The 20949-nt window shown below is 41.2% G+C and overlaps 1 protein-coding gene across 1 annotated transcript in view; it reads right to left on the bottom strand.

Moving 5' to 3' along the window:
- The window catches only part of TENM2 (teneurin transmembrane protein 2), a 376176-nt gene that overhangs the window by 274606 nt on the left and 80621 nt on the right, over positions 1-20949 (bottom strand). The window contains 1 exon segment of the mRNA XM_020992339.2: positions 11922-12156. Within this exon segment, the coding sequence (XP_020847998.2) occupies positions 11922-12156 (235 nt within the window).

Below are 20949 nucleotides of genomic sequence, written 5' to 3'. Positions count from 1 at the left end.
TTAGGAAGATAGAGACAGAGGTAGGTGGGTAGTGATAAGTCATTTCCCAGATGGAAAAAAAAAATAAACAGAAGCAGTAAGAGACTGGATGACTTGAATGACTCAAGACATTCCCAGCATAATTGAGAATAAAAAAGAAAGACGAATGTTGTATCTATTAGAAAATACTGAGTCAGTTTTTCCCTGGTAACTAAGTCACTCTCATATTAAGTCAGGCATGTAGGCATGATATTAATGCTTCTGGGATATCAGGGTACCACTTGGTATATTAGTCTGCACTGAAAACACACACACATACACACAATCCCCCTCTTAATAATGCCTCTGAGTGGCTAAAATCAGGGACTGAAACAAAAATGAGAGCTCTTGGCTAAAGCCTATTAAAGATATCAGGCCAATGAAAGAGGTCAGCCAGAGAGAACACAGCATTTTAAGTAAATTGCCCAGCTATTCCTGTGATGTGTAATCTAATGCTTGGCTTTCAAATCTCTCCCTTTTCTAGGCTTAAGCAAGTAGAGACAGATTTTTTTTTTTTTTGCTAGAGGAGTAAGAGATAAAACCAAAGGCATTTTGACAATGACCAAAACCAAGCTCCCATTGCCCTACTGGGCATCTTTTATTTTAACCAAACTCGATGATGTTCGCACAGACTTTATATTCAATGTCTCTTCTAATGCACTAGTCAAAACTGAGGGTCAAATCCAGAAGAGGACTATAAGGTTATTTTTATCCCTGAATTTCTCTTCGTCATTTAATCTAAATTCTGTTTAACTCTTCTCAGATAGAGACAGAAAATATGTGTGGAACATTTTGAAAAGAATAAGCACAGGCAAAGAGAAAGGCAGTGTGGTAGCGTGGATAGAGAGCCTGCCTTAGAGTCAGGAAGAACTGGGTGCAAGGCTCACCACTGATACATAGGAGCTGTGTGAGCATAGGCTATACTTTTAACTTTCTGAGCATTAGGCAATCCTGTAAGACCCTCAGAATACAACGTAATACTGTGAAAGGAGTGATAAATTTGGAATCAGAGGGCCTGGGTTTGAAATCCAGCTCTGCCACTTTACAATATGTGTGACTTTGGGCAAGTCACTTAACTTTTCTGGGCTTCAAATTACTCACTAAAAAAGAGGAGGGCTTATTTTAAATAGCTTCTAACGTCACTTCTGGTTCACAATCTATGATCTTATAAGTTGTAGTGGAACTGACAATCTGCATGAGTGAAGGAAATTTCTATAATGAGGAGTTTTCTATAGTGGACAAAAACCAAGCCAAAAGAAACACACAAAAGGGTGTCACACATAGACAGACTCATCTACAATAAACACCTTATAATATTATAATAATAACATCTAGATTAACATTCTGGTTAAGTACAAATTTATGTGTATTATTTTCACTACTGGATTGAGCATGATGCCAACCAACTGAGCCACGTAAAACAGCACAGGACCCCAACTCTGACATCGGGGTACTGCAGAATTTCAGCTACCTCTCCTTTCTAACTGGATCTATTTCTACCCTTGTATAACCCTCATTTATGGTCCATTATGCTGTTGGATGGTAACTGAAACAAGGTTTCCATAACAAAGATGACAAATGCATCCCAGAGAGTGATATTAATATGCATTGTAAGTTCATGGTTTGCCCAGCATGGTCTTATTTTTTAAAATTATCAAAAGAGTTTCAACCTTTTAAAGGCAAAATGGCTTCTCCAGCCACATCCAGATGATCTCACATCTAAATGATCTGAGTTAGCTTTCCCATCATGGGCCCTCATAAAGAGCACTGGTTAGTACGACAATAAGTGAACGTGTTTTAATTAGAAAATGTGGATTCCCAGCACTTTTGCAAGAAGGAGATGATGGTTTCAGACAGACATCAGGAGACTAATAAAAGTTAAGATGCATTAAGCAGCAACAGTGAACCCAAAGGTAAATTAGCGGGACGTTTGGAGAAGCAAACGAGAGACTGAGCATCAGCCAGCAATGTTAGCTGCTGATGTTCAAGGAGCCTTCTTCTCCCCTTCATGCTGGGAGGGCATCAGTTGTACACTGGCCCTGGGACTCCGATGGGTTTCAGTCACCCTGTCCCCTGCAATTCTTCCCTCTGGTGAGGACTGTGCATGCATGACTAGAAGAAGAAATTGCTGCAACCAGGCAACAGTCTGTTTGCTGGCTCTTCAGAGAGAAGGGGAAAGATTTGTCGGCCTAGCTGCATTTTCCTGCCTTCTCTCAAGTTCTCCCTAAGCTCAGCAGTTAAGTAAGATCAGGCTCCTTGCTGTGCCTCGGGAAGGCTCCCTATAGCTACTGCTCTAAGTTAAGTCATAGAGGAACCTTAAGCTAAATAAAGTATATGGAGGGAAGGGAGATATCCCCATGCTCACATAAGGACAGCTCCTCATGTACCCTTACTGTATGGTCCAATGCAGGATGGAAAGGTGTGGGCTTGATAAAAACTCGAAAAATATTCCCAATACTCACGGACTTTAGATTTATGTAGACTACTTATGGAGTATGTCTTTGAGAGAAAGTAAGCTTCCTGAGGTAAAGGATTATTCCATTTGTCTCTGCATTCCCAATGCCTCCGTCAGTGCTTAGCACAAAGGCACTTAATATTTATTGAATTGGATTTGGTTTTCTTATCAGTAAAATGAGGGGATTATATTAGATAACCTATGAAGCCCCTACTAGTTCGAAATCTATGTCCTTGTGTTCTTATTCAAAAAAAATTTGTCATCATAGTATCATTGTGTTGTAAAATGTGACTGCCACATATTCTGTTATATACTTGGCAACTTAAACAGGACAATAGAAAATGTAATTAAGTGTTCCTTTAAAGAAATAAGGACCACAAAGTTCAAATGTTCGTGGGAGAACATGGTGGGATTTATTATTTCCCAAAAGAGTTATTCTGAGTAATGACTGATACTATAAAATAATGATAATCATGGAAAGAATTCTTCTAACATACAATTTTGAGGGTGTGATCGTTTTCCTTCAGAACTGTCCTGACCTTTAAAAATTATTATTCTGAATAATATTCCCAATTCTCTGCCCTCCCCTCTCACGAACCCCTAAGAAGTAGTTTCTCAAAAACTCTGAACACTAACAATGCTTTAGGAGTCAGACTACTGGGTTTCAAAACCAGTGCATCTTTGAGTATTCGAGATCCTTGATCACAAGGGCACGGGACACAGAGACTAATAAATCAAAGGAGTTTTCAAAGCAACTACATACCCTACTTACCCTGCCTGGGAGAACTATGAACACCTTATCTAGTTCCAGTTAAAAAAAAAAAAGAAAAGAAAAGGATCTTCGAAGCCAGAATTAGAAAGAAAAAGGAAAAGAAAAAGCCTACCAACTCATCAAGTCTACCCCCGTCTGAGCCAGATAAAATATCCGCAGGGATGACTTAAGAGAATGCCCCAAAGGCAGAAACCTTGATATTAGCAGAAAGGGCAAAAGGACCAGCCATAGACTGAAATTTTCAGCTCATTTCAACTGTGAATTTCACCTGTCTTTATATTTGCATAAGCTTGGGCGCAGAAGTACATATATGCAACTAAAGACCACTAGGTGGCCACCACTGGTAATTCTGTCTCTCTAGTGAGGGCTGAGAAGAGCCACAGTACGTCATTTCAAAGACATCCCTCTAGCCAGAGGCTTTCTTGCAGTACCTTGCAAGAAAGAAGCCCAGGTCCCCAAAGCCTTGATAAAATTGCTTGGTTTTTTAATTTTACATAGGGAACCAGCTGTTAAAAAGTAGATGATTCTCCTGCAGTTCCTCCATGTGGACCTTCCATTCAAGTGAAAACTAGAATAATCTAAACAAGTCAAACTACTTGTTTTGCTGCAGTGCATCTCATAATTCACTCATGTACTCATAATTTACTTTCTCATTAAGGGATCTGAGTGTATTTAACACTTACAGCCTACAAGCTGCGATGCAGAAGTATAGCACTGAACCAGTCCCCTGCATTCTTGACAACTGAAAAAAATATACTAATATTCTGCATGTCAAAGAGGACTTGAAACCCTCAGCTTTTCTTCCCCCCTGCACTGCCCCTCCCTCCTGTCAGCCTCCTGTCCCCAACCTCAGCTCGCCACAGACCCTTCTATTGCCTCAACAAAGAGGAAAGACAGAGACCCTTGTGTTTTCAATGGCCAGTATGCCTGTGGAGCAGCTTCGATATTGAGATTAATAAGCTGCCAACTTTCAAGGAAGACTAAGAAAACTGCAAAATTAAAGTGCATTGCGACGTGAAACACTGGTGGCCAGGCGGGATCACAGTGTCAGCAAAGCAAGGTAATGCTATAAAATAAGGCTGAGCTTGAAAGGCCAAACAAAAGGTCTCATTAATTTCCATGTTGCCCCTGACCAGGATTTAGAGGTGGCATAATGTTCTGAAAAATGAAGGGGGAGGGCAAATCCAGCCTGTGAATTTGAAAAGTTATCCAATGGGTTTGGTCCTATTGGCATAAAATCTACTTAAGCTTCACTGGAAATCAACAAATGAAAAAAAAATAAAGTAAATAATATAAACCAAACTGGTTACCTTGGTTTAATATTCTCAAGATCAAGCTTGTCATTGATTCTGTCAGAAAATTAACCCTTAGGTAGAAAAATCAATTGGCGAACATGTTTGGAATATTCTTAGAGCACAGCACAGTGAGGATGTTCTCCACAGTCATGTGGCCTTGCCGTGAAAACGTTATTTACTGAATGTATTGCCCCTCAACTACTACTGCTTAATGGGTATTCTCTACTGAAGAACTTGGAGAATGAACTGACCTACCCCCTTCATTTCAATGGTGCAGAAGTATGTGTTCTGAAATTCTGTAGCCAAACACAGATGTATCTGGATAGATCTACAATAACAGAGGGGATTGGATTGGATGACCTCTGAGATCCCTTTGAGTGCTAGATCTACGCTCTAATTTTTTTAAAAACCAGCTTTTCATTGTTGCCTTATTGGTGTGTGAAATGCACCATACATGAGAGCCAAGTTATTTGGCTCTATTGTATAGAACATATTTATATAATATTATCTGTGATATAAGTGTAATATAATAATATATAGCATGACATAACATTATTATTTTGCATATATTACATATATCTGCAATTGCCTAGTTATTTATCGGCCTATTTTCCACACAAATGTTTGCTGTGCAAATGAAAGAAGACTAACTAGTCATTAGATTAAGAATAAAAGTCCATGTGGCACAGTGGATACAACATTGGACTTTGAAGTCAGAAAGATTTAAGTTCAAATTACTGGCCACTGGACTCTTGTCAAGCCACTTAACTTGTCTCTGCCTCAGTTTCCGAATTGATAAAATGGGGGCTAATAAGAACCGTAGCTCTTACCTGAGGGTTATTGTGAGGATTAAGTGAGATAATAAAGGTTAAAAAGTGCTTTAAAAACCTTAAAGCACTATAAGAATGTCGGTTATTGTAATTATTAGTAGCAACACAGCAACAGGCTATCCCAATCTCCATTTTTATATCAATTGGCTTCGACTTTTGACTAATCAAACACCCGCTGAAATGAAAGGATGTCTACAAATCATGCAGATGAAAAGAATACCTCTCAGTTCTACGAGGACCATTTGTTCTTATAACTCAAACACCTTCTGTACAATATTATGTAGGGCATTAAAATTCTATTTAAAAGAACCAACACGTATTCCACCATACCTCCCTGCTTCAGCAGGGAAATTGCAATATTTACCAGTCCTGAGCAGCGCCGTGGATGACAACTACTAAAGATTTCCTTTATAAACAACCACACTCATGGTTTTGACAAAGGCTGCATCAAGCCTCTACCCAATGTAAGCCTGGAAACACCTCCCTGCCCCAGATATCACTGACGGTGCCATGACATCACCCTTTTTGAACGCTTGCCAATTTCTGATATCTGCTTTCACCACTGAGATAGACTTTTCTATCAGTATCTGATTCTCATTAGATTTACCACAGTTTGGACAGTGCTATTTTAAAACATAGGACTGTAGAGTTCTTTAGTGAATGCTGTAGCATAATTGTCTTGCTTATGATAATTATTAAAGGGTCATCTTTGTAAATCACCTCTGTGTTGGTTTCATACCAAACTAACTTTAGACTTGAAAAAAATGGAAGGATCATTACAAGCTGCTCACGTATACGGAGAACTAAAACGAAAGTGTGTGGGGGTGGGGAGGGACGAGGGTGGGGACGGCAAACTGAGCTTGGCCTCAAGGTGCCGACATTTAGAGGTGTCGACAACACTCGCAGTCCCCTTCAGGAGTCAGAAACGACCTATCTTAATGCCTAGTTTGGGAGAATAATCAATTAAAGTTAGAAGCTACAAGTTGGCACAAAAGCTTCCTCCACATAGCACTTATATCCCAGGTGGGCTCTTCACTGTATCTCCCTAATCCCTCCTGTAGCAGCTGTCTTCATAGCAACAACCTTGAGGCAAAAGCCAATATCCCAAGAACTTCACTGACTGATATTTTGGGGCTACTCCGCCATATTGTAGAAGAGATGACTCCTTACCCTACGGCCTTTTTCTGTCCCTCTGCAGGCCCCTCTCTAGCAACTGAATTTGTTTTTAAAAAATCAACTGGGGGCTCCTTTCATGACATATGGTAGTCATGTTTTATGGTGCCTGGCCTGTGCATCATACACGTTATGCTTCTCTCTGTATAAAATGTGGCAGCTAGGTGGCACAGTGGATAGAGTGATGGGCCTGGAGTCAGGAAGACTCATCTCCCTGAGTTCAAATCTTGCCTCAGATACTTCTTAGCTGTGTGACCCTGGGCAAGTCACACTGTTTGCCTCAGTTTCCTCATCTGCAAGATGAGCTGGAGAAGGAACTGGCAAACCACTCCACTATCTCACCCAAGAAAACCCCAAATGGGGTCACAAAGAGTCTGACACAACTGAAAAACAACTGAACAGCAATAATATAAAGTAGTAGCTGTTGTTCCTGAAGAGGAAGAGACAAAATAGGAGAAAGCCTCACAAAAGAATATTGACTCTAGGGAAAAGATGAGCCTTTCTTAACCCAAATACTAATTTCACAGAAAAGTTCAGAGAGAGAGGGGATCACTTTGGCAAGAAAAGAATCAATAGAGCAGAGAAAGAAAATTGTTGGATTTGGAATCAAAGGACCTGGGTTCAAATCACGAGGCTCTTACTCTACGCATGACTTTGGACTAGTCGTTTCTATCTGGGACTCAATTTCCTTGTATGTAAAATGAAGATGTTGAAGTATATGTCTTCTGAGAGACCTCCCAACTACACGTCTCTGCCCCTAAGAAATATGGAAGTGATGCTTTTTTTTGTAAGAAAGAGAAGTTTTGCTGCAAGATAGAGGCTATCCCAGATTACTTCTAAAAAGGAAAGCCAATTTCTAAAGTCTCCCTAAAACGAAGGTCAACAACAGCATTCCTGATCCTCAATAGAGTAGTGAATGGGCAATGGGATAAAGGGCAATATGAAAGTAGTACTACTAGTGGATTTTACTTTTTGTTGTTGTTGTTTTTTTCAAATGGGAATATTTGTGAAGGGGTAAAGGCAGCCAGAAAATGTTAAATTAGAAAACAGAGCACAATGTTTAAACTTAAATTCTATTTTCGTTCCCTTTGTCTTCGTTTTACATTAATTTGTTATTTGGTTGTCTACCTTTTGTGAAAATAAGTGAGCTCGGTGGGCTACAAAACATTACAAACAAGGGATTAGGAAGCAGATCAGGAACAAAGGTATGAAGGAAACAAGGGATAATTGATAAATAGCCCAGCTATTCTCATGCTGCCAAAAAAAAAAAAAAGAAAGGAAGGAAGCTCCCAGCGTGTGGTGAGGATCCCACCTGTAGCAGCAAAGTAATGTCAAGACATGGGCGAGAGTCGCACACAAGGGCAGGCATAGGATGGGAGGTTCTCTGTATGGGTGAAAGGAAAGCCCACATCAGTGAGCCCCCAGAGCCACTGGAACATATTTGAAAACTGTACAAATAACAATGGATGGTACCGATTTTCTCAGTGCCCAGTCCAATCGGTACTGCTTTGCTCTATCTGCTACCCTAACCAGCAGCATAGACTTACTACGGTTTGAAGCTGATGGGAAAGGAGGCTAAATTCTAGAGAAAACTCAGCAAGCTCCTTGAAAATTGTTCCAATCCACAAATATCTCAAGCAAGCAAGCAAATGACAAGTATCTATAAAATGACTACTGTGCGCTAGGCTCGGAAACAAGGGCAAAAGTGAAGCCGTCTTTTTCTTCAAGGAGTTTATATTCTAATGGGAGAGGCAACATGCACACAAGGACAAATGGTGGAAGGGAGGGCACTAAGAGGTCAGGGAAGAAGGAAAGGCCTTATGGAGAAGGTGGCATTGGAGCTGAATCTCAAAGGAAAAGTCAGATTCCAAGAGGTGAAAGGGAGGTAAAAGAGCATATAAGGCATGGGTGATAGCCAATGAGAAGGCACACAGACCACAGGTGGGATGCCATGTCTGAGAAACATGAAGGAAGGCAGTACAGCAGGGCCAGAGAGCTTGTGAATGGAGGTACCTTGCAAGAAAGATGGAAAGAGGTAGCAGGGGGCCAGGTAAAGCTTTAAGAGCTCTAAGTACCCAACAGCGGGTTTAGATTTGATCCTAGAGGTAATTAGAGGCTGGCCAGAAATTTAGAAAAATGACCTTGGCAGCTGTGTGGAGGGTGGACAGGAGTGGGGAGTGACCTGAGGAGAGCAGACCAACAGAAGGCATATCCAGGAGTCAAGGAGAGAAGTGATAAGGGGTTTGAACTAGAGTGCTGGTTATGTCAGTGGAGGAGGGGTCGATCTGAGAGCTATCGAGGGGACAGAAGTGGCAAGACATTGGCAATTGCTTGGCTATCGTGGGTGAGTGACCAGAATCAAAGGACAGCATCAGGTTGTGGACATTGGTTACCAGAATGATGGTAGTACTCTTGACAGAAACAAGTAAGGTAGAAAGAGGAATGAATTTTGGGGGAAAGATACTGAGCTCTGTTTCAGACATTTTGAATTTGAGATACTTAGGGCATCGACTAGCTCAAACTATCTAGTGGGTAGCTGGTAATAAGGGATTAGATCTCAGAAGAGAGAGCCGCTGAATAAAGAGATCTGGAAGTCATCAAAGTCATTAAACCCACGGGAACTGCTAAGGAAACTGAGTGATTGAACATAGAAAGAAAGAACAGGAGGGTGCAGGACAGAGCCTTGGGAGTATACCCAAACTTATGAAGCAGGTAAGAGCAGAACTAGGAAAGAATAGTATCAGGTCAAACAAGAAAGGAAAAACTATGCAGGGGTAGAGGTGGTCCAACCATGTCAAGGCTTCAAAAAGGTCAAGAAAGATCAGGACTGAGAAAAGACCCTACAGTGATGGAAGCCTTATAAGGTAAATGGAGGGAAAAAGATATCTTCCATTAGCCTAAACGAAAACATGTTAGCCTTGGCTTAGAGTTTCTAGAAATAGTATATAGTTTGTTCATCATCCCAGCTGGATCTAAGATTTTCTATCATGCTGAAATACCCATGCTAATTTTTGGTGGTAAGGATTCTTATAAATTTCTGTTGAACCTTCAAAACCAGTAGTGAAATGGTTACAATCATCAGTCTCTAAGATCACCTATCTAAGCTCAGGATGGTCTTATTTGGCATGACAAGTAATAGTGACAAGTCCATTAATAATGAACAATCACCCAATACAATGATCAGCTCTGGTCATTATACCATCTTTCTTTGTCTCTGCCTGTCTGTTTCTCTCTGCCCACTTACTAGGAAGGTTACAGACAAAAAAAAAAAAAGAGAGAGGAAGATCCTACTGCTCATTTTTCAGGATCAACTTACACAAAAGACGGAAAAATGCTGCCTTAGTGTGGGGTATCTGCCCTACGGGAAGGGATACTATGAATACTAGTTTATCTGAGGGTCTAGGCTGTGTGTATAACATTCCGGACAATAAAGGTGAGGGGAGGGGAAGAAATTGAAGATTATTCATTTAACATGTATTCTTTGTTCATGAACCAACTGAATCAGAGTGAAATGGTTGAAATGGGGTATAGTAGAAAGAACAGAGGTTTGGAAATCATAAGACCTGGGTTCAAATCCTGCCTCTGTCCATTATGTCTATGAGACCTTAGGCAAATCACATAAACTCTCTGGTCTTTAATTTATTCATTTGTAAAATGTGATGGATGGACACTGTCTCTAAGGTCCCTTCTAGCTCTATATTCCTATGCCTATAATTCTACATCCAATAACTTCTGCATTATAAGGTTGTCAAGTTCATGCGTTCCATTCCCCTACATAGTTTTCCCCATCTTCAGTAATTATTTTTTTCATCTCCAGTAATTCCTCTCTAAATAACAGACTCTCATCCCAAGCCTCATCCTTAAAAACACAATATCCTTTGGCCAGCCACCTATGCCAACCCATAAGAATACACAGTGAAAAGGAAATATCTTAAAATCAGGATCTAAAACCATTACCAACCAGAAAACCCCAAAGATTTCACAAACAAGCCTGCGGACCAAACTACAACGGGAACAGTGTTCTAGTTTCCAACCACACGGTTAACAGTCCCTGGTTAAAGAGGAGATTACTAGAAAAGTGGGTTACTTTGCAATGTAAGGGTATGTGGAGGGGGAGAAGACAATGCAAAATAACACGTATATGTACACACACAACTTTGAGAAAGTTCTTTTGTACTTCGACAACTCAGATTGTAGGTATTATAGAAATTTTCTGTTCCTGACAGTTAAAAATACATCTTTTAACGTCCAGGACATCTACTTTGCACAAACTACACTACATATTATCCATATTGTGCACAATACTTTGCAGAAAGGTACTTAATAAATGTTTACTGAAATGAGTTGGCTTTTTACTTCAGATTCTGAGACAAATAACATACCTAAGAAGGAAAGGTATGCCAAACAGCTAGTAGAATGAAAGCTCATGTCAGTGATGAGAACAGAAAGCATAAAACCCATTGACACGATACCCACACAATACATTATTGAAATTTTCAAGCAAAGTTTTAAAGTTTTAAATCGTCCAAAGGTTTGATGAGGACTCTGTATGCGTCTTGCCTCCTGCTCCCTCAGGACAAATAAACCCTGGGAGGAGGGCCAGCAAACCCTTCTCAAACCTAAGAGGATCTGGGGAGGAGGAGCTAAGATGTTTCAACATCTGTGCCACCAACCGATGGACCGCATCTCGGACCATTCGGCGTCCTCACTTGAAGTGGAGGCTGAAAGTGAACAAGCAGTGAAAGCGTCCAAACAACCCATGAAGCACATCTTGGAAACTCTTCCCTCTCACCTAAGTGCTGCACCTTTTCTGCCTGTTTTTTTTATACATTATTGTTTGCCCCATAGGCATCAAGCTGTTCATGTGTACAGGAGGGATTAAAGCGAAACTGCATGTTGGATGAAATAGAAATTAAAATTATTCTTCTGTCAGTCTCAAATCAGGGATTGTTTCTCAAGGTCTCCCCAAACACTTAATTTCAAATGAGTCTTCATTTATTACTTCACAAAAGGCCAAATGCATAATTTATCAGTAGCTCTCAGTCAATATACCCTTATAAGCAAGTTTCCCATGAGCCTTTGAGTAAAAATATGTTATGCTAATTCTATTAGTTGGGTACACAAGAGCTGTGCAGAAGAGTAAACAGGCATTAAAAGCAGACACATGTGAACAAAGAAATGTCTATCCACCCATCATCCAGGGTCAAATTAGGAAGGGAAAAGTTAGTGTCAGGAGACAAGCTTGGTAGCACATCTTCATTGGAAGATTACACGTTATCCTCCTTAGCTCTTTGCATATGTATAGCAGCGTGAGGGGGCCGGGTGTGATGAACACATAGGACAGCTGTATTAACTAGAAGGGGATAACGGTCACATACCTGGTTTCCAGCGGCACGTTGCTATTGAGCACCCAGCTGTCCTGAAGCTGGACGGATTCAGGAGTGGTGGCCAAGTCGTTTGGAGCAGGAGCTGGGGCGTGAATCTGGCTCCGTCGATTGGTCAGTGAGTTCCTATTGAGGGAGTTGGCAGAAGAGTGGTGATGGGACAGGGTGTGGTTGTGGGGAGGTGGAAGAGGTGGCCTCAGAGTCGACTGGCTGTGGTGGTTTGGTGGGCCTGTGGAAAGAAGAATGGGACAAAAAACCTTCAATACTGGTGGAATACAGATTCACTCTTCCACGCTTCATTTTTCTTTTCTGGCAAAATGAGATAACTGACTTTAAGTCTGTACTTTGACAATGGCTGAGTACAGTAAAGCAGGACTGAGATTACAGAAAACATAGTGAATAAATTAAGAATAAACAATATACTTTAATCTACATTAATCTGCAGGCTCTGAGTGAAGACCAATTAGAGGCAGCATTAGGAAAACTGTGCTGATACGGACTTCTCAGTGGAATCACCTAAACCCTTTTCCAACAACAAGAAAATGTATGGCACACGACAGCGAAAGGAGATAGCAGAGTAGAATTCACCATTTAGAGCTTGATGGAGTTGTATCCGTAAAGAAGAGAAAAAGAATGAATTAAGTGAATTAAGTACCACATGGATGTTCTGTAAGATATTTAATTCTTCCAACAGTAGAAATGTCCACAAGTGGCTTGCATCTTACACTCAACAGGAGCTCTCTTATCAATAAAAATCACAGGTCCAGGAAACACACAAAACAAACAAAACTAACAGAAAGAATCTGGTATTCTCTAGTCAGCCACCATTAAAGCAATCTTCTGGAGAAACTCTCGATTGGTTAGAACAGTGCTCACTCAGTACACAGTAAGAGCTTAATAAATGCCTATTGATTGACTCATTCAATTTAATTTAAACGATTACCAACACTACTTCTGTCTTCTAAAGGAAAAGGAGAAGAAAGACAAAAGCTCTCAACTCTATCTCTATACCTGTGGAGACAACACAATGATGACATTCCCCATTTCCCAAAATCAAAGTCTGCCAAGAGGAAATGTCTCTTTGTAGCACGAGAAACATTCACACGGCTCACAGCAGTTTACAAAGCCCCTTCCTAAATACGGGCCTGATGCAAGCACAAGACATACCATCTATTAACAGACATTATACCCCCAAGTGCTAACGAACAAACAGAAACTCAAAGAGGATGGGGGACTAGTTCAAGGTCACATGAGCTCCTCATACTCAGTAAGGAGCAGAACTGTGATTCCAACCTGGTTACTCTCATTCCATTTCTCATTTGCTATTCCACACTGCCTAATCTTACAACTGTAAGAATGAACCTACAAGTCTGTAAGATGCAATATTTTAAAATTAATGGAAGTGAAAGTAGTTGGGTATGCAACTTAAAGCCTATAATTTTGTTTTAATGGGCACTGAAACACGACTTTAATTTGTGTCCTTTGAGAAAGTTTATTTTTTGAAGCTTTAAGTCAGAGCTGGCAGCTCACCAGGTGTCTGCCTGTGCCTTGTCATTTTGCCCCTGCCAACTTTTAAAATCCTCAGCCCCTGCTGTCTTGGCTTTAAGGAGATGGCTGAAGTCATTTAAACAAGCAATTTGACACAAATTTCAACTACTTGTCTCCTTATGTGGCCAGACTATCTCCAAAAGGTGTAATCTACATTCTATGGTTCCTTGTCCACAGAAACATGCTTAGGAAAACAAGATGTATCAAGGATATACTGGCTTTGGAAAAGAGAATGAGTAACAATAATAACCACACTGAAAGGAATTAAAACCTGGGAGAATTGCTTTATCCAAGTGCGCATTTCTAAACGGAAATTACCTTCTGGATTTTTCTTTCCTTCCCAGAAAACAAAGAGAAAAATAGCCATGGTCATCTTTATAGATTTCAAGTGCGCCTTCAAGTGCAGTCAGGTGATGTGATAATGTCCAAAGAACATGGGGCTTGGAGGTCAACACTGTGGGTTTGAGTCCTGGCCCCCCGATTTACTATCTGGGTGACCTGGGTAAGTCAACATAGACACTTCTCTCTAAGTATCTCTCCAAGGTCCCCTTCAGCTCTCACGTTCTACTTTATGTGACTCTTTGCTATATTTTATTTTGCTGCTGTATTCTCCTGAGCAAAAATGCTATTAACCAGTTACCATTCATCTGCCTGATATTAGTAGGAAAAAAATGTGGAGGTGGGCAGAGAACTATGTAATAACAGCCGACTTCCTAGATGCCGTTCAAGCCCTTCGACACAATAAGTTCATTCTCATGCCTCTTTCCCCTTTCCCCGACCATGTAGGATCATTATCCCCACTGGTTAGGTAGTTATGAGACTTGCTTTAGGGCAAATGAGCTGAGTCAGTTACTAGACTGAGAATTCCTTCTTCTCTTCCAAGCAGTAATTTTCTATCTATGCCTTAATCTTTAGACCACACACTCACCTAGTATACAAAGGGACAGTGTAAGAGATTTTATTTATTCTATAGTTATTGGAGTCCTAAGATCTGTGTTTCCACTTTACCTAGTGTGGATATTTCATTGCCTGCTCCACATTTTTAACTGTCCCTCTCTTTCTTGCTGAAAGGCTTCCTCATAGTGACGAGAGTTCTATGATGGTGTACATAGTATGAAATGGGAATATGGCCCTTGGTACTATGTGGTAGAGACAGAGTTGAAGTCAGATTCCTTCCATGAATCATGTGTTTGTCAATGTTTGTCAATGATAAAATAAAAAAGGTTTTCAAAGTGTTTGGCAGGCCAACGGCATAACGGGGGAGGTGAAGAAAGAAAAAGAGTAGGAGGAGATGAAAGAATACTTATTTCTACTCATTATGTTCTCCTGTAAGCAACATGCCATTTCCTCTATACACACCCTTCCTCACCCATTCTACTCTGACAAAGGGAGAGATGGAGGTGGAAAGTGGAAGGGACAGTGATGAGAGGGAGAAGGAAAAGAATAGGAGAGAAAGGAGAGAAAGACAATTGTTAAGCAAGAAGACTTCTTTGGTGAGGAATGGACATGGGATGTCACTGGAGTAGGGAATTTTATTGGGGCAGCCAGGTGGTGCAGTGGCTACAGCACTGGACTGGAGTCAGATTTAAATATGGCTTCAGACACTTAACCAGCTGTGCGAACTTAGGCAAATTACTTCCTCATCTCCCTCACCATCAGTTTTCTCATCTATAAAGTCGGGATAATTTTAAAAAAGACTACCTCCCAGGATTGTTGAGAAGACAAAATGAGGTCATTGTAAAGCACTTTGCAAATCTTTTGAAGCACTAAGTAAAAGCTAGCTATTATTGTTATTATTATCCCAATTAGGAAAACCTATCTACCATTGTGGATCTGTACCTGCTCTAAAACTGAACACTGAAAGATTACATCACTCGTCCAGAGTCATAGAATGGGTGTTTATAAGAGGCAGGCCTTGAGTTCAGGTCTTCCTGACTCCAAGCTTGGTTCCTAGCCCAGTGAGGTAGCTACCAGCCTCCAGTTAAGTACAGGTGCTTCACTATCTTATCTTTCCAATCTCGACTCCTTCGGGGTCTCCAGAATGGAAGAGTTTTGTTGCCTGGCACTCTTTAGGAGATGGAAGGATTTCTTTCGACCCTGTGAAGAACAAACTGCTATGATGTTAATTAGAACTCTGTAAACAATATGTGTGGGGCAGAAGGGTCTCATCTCAAGGAAATCTGGTTTAAAAAACAGCCAGCTTTTGATCAGTAACTTCAGCAGTTTGGAGAAGTCCTCATGTGGCAGCTTCTCCCACTTTTGCAGATCCACAGCTTCAGGGAAACCCACTGGGGCACTGAGAGGTTTAAGTCACTTGCTCACCATCACACAGCCAGCACGTCAAGGGTACAACTTGAATTTTGGCTGTGAGATTGGCCCTTTATTACTGCTTTTTTTCTCTCTATATAAAAATATTAGCTTCAAAACAAAAATTCAGGACAGAATTAATCATGTTACCTAAGGATTTACATTACTTTACATAAGGATTTGGGACAGCAAGGTAGCACAGTGTGGGTCTGAAGTCAGGAAGACTCATCTTTCTCAATTAAAATCTGGTCTCAGACACTCAGGAGTTACATGAACCTGAGTAAGTCAGTTAAGCATTTTTGCCTCAGTTTCCTTATCTGTAAAATGGGCTGGAAAAGGAAATGGCAAACCACTCCAGTATCTGCCAAGAGGACCCCATACAGGGTCACGAAGAGTCAGACACGGCTGAAATGAATGAACATAAGGATTCAGAACAGTTACTTTAGTACTTAGTGATCTCCTTTGAGACGTTCATTTTATAGATCACTGACTAACTGGTAGAGAAATTTAGAAGAAAGACTAGGAGGGAGTTAACCAAAAAGAGAAATCACCCTAGCTACCACTTAAAAATGAGAAGACCAGAGGGTTGATCAGCCAGGTTTTGTCCCGGGTGCTGCTATCGATGGTCTTGAACCTTCTGTCCATGCCTCAGACATCCTCCACTGACCTGTGCTCTTGCATGTATCGGGGATGGGGGGAGACAGAGAGTGGGGAGGAGGAACACAGGGAGATAGCAAAAGAACCACTGTCGGATGGCTCTGGTAATCTTCATGCTAAGCCAGTCTGCTCTATCCTAGGCCTCCAACCTGGAATGCTGGCTCTTGCCCTGGATACCGGGACTGTTGATTAGTGAGAGCTCTCCATATCTAGCCTGACCCAGAATGCAGTTCTCCGGCCATCACCATGCTCAAATGAAGATGCTTCAACACCTTCCCTACCCTTCCCCTTTTAGCACTAGGATCAATAATCATATTCACACTGTCATTCTGGGAAAGAACATGCTAATCAAATATGCTCCGACTCTACTCACCATAACTATGGCATTTCACACCCAAACTCTCCTTTCTAAACACCTCTTCCCATATATGTTTTGTTTTCTCCCATTTCTCCCATAAGCTTCTTGAGGGCAAGGACTCTCTTGATTTTTGGTATTTGAATCTTTAATGAGTAGCACATACGATAAAGATTCTTCCTTTGATTCTCTCAGTTCGAGGTAGCTAAGTAGGGGATTGGGGTAAGCTAACTACTCTCTTCCAATAACCGGACCTTTCATCTGACCATCTTTCCTGCAGTCCACTTGCCTTCCATCACTTCTGAATACCCTTTCCCCTGATACTTTCCCGTACCCTTTCATTCCTATTCAACTCAACCACCATAGTTACTATTCTCCTCTGCCCTCTTTTTCCACTCTCACCTGGAATTCTCTTCAGGGTTAACAAATTCCTCTTCATCCTAGACTTCTTTGTCTCCCATTCTTTCCACCTTCTGGTGCTCACTGAAACCTATCTTTCCTCTGAAGACATCATATCTCTTGGTACCTGCCCTAGGGCTTGCTATTTTTACCCTCTCACACCCCTTGAGACACAAGAGGAGGAGGAGAAGTTGGCACGACTTTGCTTCTCATTGACCCTTTCAGATCCTACCTCAACCAGTATCATTCAACAACGTCAATGTCTCCTTTAGAGTTCGCTCCATTCTGTCCGGAACTTTGGGACTTTCCTCTATGGAGCTCCAGGTGATTCCCCACCATTAAGTCAGACCTTGCTCCCAGTCCTCTCCACCCCAGTCCCTTCAAACACCTTGTTCTCCAAGTGCTTCCTCCTCTCAGTGATTTCTATCTCCAATCTGCCTCAACTAAGCACACAGGTGGCAAAACCTTAGACTTGCTCCACCACCTCCCCACTCCTCCTCAGCTGCATTTGCCTCAGGTATCACAATTCCTCTTTATGGCTCCAGTGGAAACAATTCTTGGATTGGGAGTCAGAAAAGCTCAGTTCTAGTGTTGGCTCTGTTAATATCTCATTGTTTGACCCTGGGCAAGCCACAACCTCTCTAGTCTTTTCTGTAAAGGGGAGATGATGATACTTGTCATCACCTCATACAGTCATGAACAATCTAATGAGAGAATGCTCATAAAGCTGCTTCTAAAAGTATAGAGTGCTGCACAGATACAAGTTTCTTAAGAAACTGAAGTATATGGACCACCCTGCCTTGTAGGTAAGTGATGCCTGAACTCTATAGCAAATTAGAAGGCAAATGGCTCTGCTTGATTAAGAGGGATAATCTTTCCCCTTTAAGTTCCACAAATTTACTGAATTTAATTAATGTACTTGTAATTAATGTTTCTTATTTTACATAAATATGAAATCACCTAATAATGCAGTTTAACTACGAACAACTATGTAACAAATGGTTACACGGTGTCGAGCCTCAATAATTATGCTATTAGAGGCAACTGTCATTAAACGCTCGCACTGACCTATTTTAGTGTACCTGATTTACCAGTGTGCTGAGAAACAGCATTTTAATTTTAATTTGTGTATATATAGTACCGAGAGGCTAGGAGGAATGGCTTGTTTCAAACTCTCCACTAAAAATTAGGGAGGCCCGGTTGCTGCTATCACGAAATGGAAGTGTGTTCAAGAAAGGTATATTTTCTGTATTTCTCTACGTTTAAAGATCAAGAGCCAGAAGAATGGTTACTTTTCATTTTATTATAGAAAATGGGAAATTCTCTGCTTTGGTATTGCTTAACACATGGCAGCTTCAACAGGCCAGAAGATGAGACAGTGAGTACCAGAAATTTTGTTTTGAATAGGTATGCTGGCAATGCAGAGAAGCAAATGTGACTGATTAGTTAATGGCTGGTTGTGTCCCACAAACATGAACTTACCCTTCTCTGCCTTTGGTCAGGATACATTTTAGGTCTGGAATGTCCACCCTCCCTTGCCCTTCTTCACATTTTGGATTCCTACCCATATTCTGAAGCCCTCATTTCAAAGCTACCTTTTCTAGTAACTTTTCCTTGATATCCTCAGTCGCTAACAAGCTTCCCTCTCAGATTCGATATAAACTTCTTCTTGACAATTGTCAGCAACAAGATATGAGCATGATTAATGGCCATGGCGCACGAGGACCTCAGCTGAAGCCAAACACTGGAGGTGAGCATCAGGAACTCATACCTGGATCCAGCTGGAGTCTCATCTATTTCTGTACTACTTTCAGCGCTGGGGCACCCTGGTTATGCTGGCTAAACTCTTCTGCGGGTTTCATTTCGCATGGGAGAGTGAGGACATGAACGACAAGCAAGGTTTCAGGAAGTGCACAGTAGTTCACTTCCGGGATTTTTCTCTACTTTCCTTCCTCGCACTTTGTGTGACTCAGGCTACTGTATTTCTGGGAGCATAGCCATTCAGGAGTTTGTGTATCATATATTTCACTGGAGGCCTTGTGCGATTTTCTGTTCCTGTGGGAGTTAGGACATAAGAGTGCACGGGGGGAATAAGAATAGGGGTTGAATAATATTGACATATATAGAAGATTCAGCCTCCAAGTCACATTTTTGACCCTTCATCTTTGGAGTTCAATCTCCTATCACTGGGCGATACTGCCCAGTTTCATGGTAAATTGTGATAGTTAACTCATTAATTAATTTTTCACGTATTTGTTGTGTAGGTGTCTTAATCTCCTACTAGACTGTAAACTCAAGGAGAGAAGGAGCCATGCCATCTAAACTCTGCCTTTCTTCCAGCCCTAGCACAGTGTTCTGTAGAGTGCAAGCTCTTAATAAAACGATTGTTATATTTAATTGATCATTTTAAAAAACATACGCTAACTACTCTCTGTTCATTGGGTAATAAATAATGCCTGCTCTGAACAAGCCTCAATACCAATGGTCTTGGAAAAGTCCAATTTGGAGCATTGTTTATTTGGGAGATTATCATCTGTGTTGATTATACTGAAGAAGTTTAAACATGAAGAGAAAACATCAAATGCCTAAGTCTTAAATAGCTTATGAAGGAAGAATTTTTCTTAGGGCTAAGGAAATGGGTAACTAATGAATCACCATTATTGTTGACTCGTCCCTAAACAAGCAAGTAGTGTAGAGATTTTAGTTTGGGCCAACTTTTGCCAAGGCTTAAAGGCCTAATTGCATTGTTTTATTCTCAACCATTTTCCCCATTGATTAATAACTCTGATAAAAACGTACATAAGTAAAAAATAGTCCGGACACGTCTTCCTGCCTGGTACAACAGGTACTGTTATGTACTGCCTGGTATCTCCTCTTGGAGATGGATCCAGTTACTTTTGTGCTTGTTAACAATCAAAATCCTTCCAAATCCAGTAAATTAACCACAACCTCTCTGCCTTCTCCTGCAGGACCACCCCCAAGGAAGCAAGCTGTCTCTTGAGGATATTGTTGGTGAATGTTAAAAACTGCATCGGGACGCCCACCTGCAATCTCACCATGCAACGTAAACCAAGGATGTCAGAGGGAGAGCTGGGAAGGGGAAGAAAGTGGTGTGTCCAGCAAGGCACAGAACACACAGTACTGAGGCGAAGCAAGAAAATTTCAGTTCTGATACCCTGGTTCTGATACCCTGAGATAATCATTTACCCTTTCTGAAGCTCATTTCCTCATCCATAAAATATGGGAATGATAATACTTGCACCACTTACCTCATATGATTTGTTGTAAGAAAATCATTTTGTAAACCATAAACTGCTATAAAAATGTGAGCCATTATTCCTGCAGAGCAGCAAAGGTGGGGGTGGGGAAGATGCACAGTGCAGAGGAGCTCCAGAGTAATAGATGTGATTACAGCATGGTACAGTGGGAGCAATAATTCTCAGTGGATAGCTTTGGTCCCTATTGCCCAACATAAGCTATCCAGAAATTCTCCAGGAAATCAGGGCCTCCCCAGAAGGGCTTTCCACCCTGCTGAAGTCCACTTTCTTCCGCCCAGACACGATGACCTCCAGACGTGCACCTTCAGTGACCATGCCTCCCCACCCTGTAGGACTGAATCCACTTGATTTTACCAATCTTGCCTGCATCTGAACTATACCGATTGGTGAGGGAGTGAGTCATCATTGTAATTCATTCTATCCAGCTGACTCCAGACCATGCTTCATATATAGCCACCCACCAGGACACCAGGAGGGC

The sequence above is a fragment of the Phascolarctos cinereus genome, unplaced genomic scaffold (assembly GCF_003287225.1).
Source record: "Phascolarctos cinereus isolate Bilbo 61053 unplaced genomic scaffold, phaCin_HiC Scaffold_2;HRSCAF=192, whole genome shotgun sequence".
NCBI classification, from domain to species: domain Eukaryota; kingdom Metazoa; phylum Chordata; class Mammalia; order Diprotodontia; family Phascolarctidae; genus Phascolarctos; species Phascolarctos cinereus.
The sequence above is the reverse complement of the archived record's forward strand: the minus strand, read 5'-3'. Positions and strand labels throughout refer to the sequence as shown.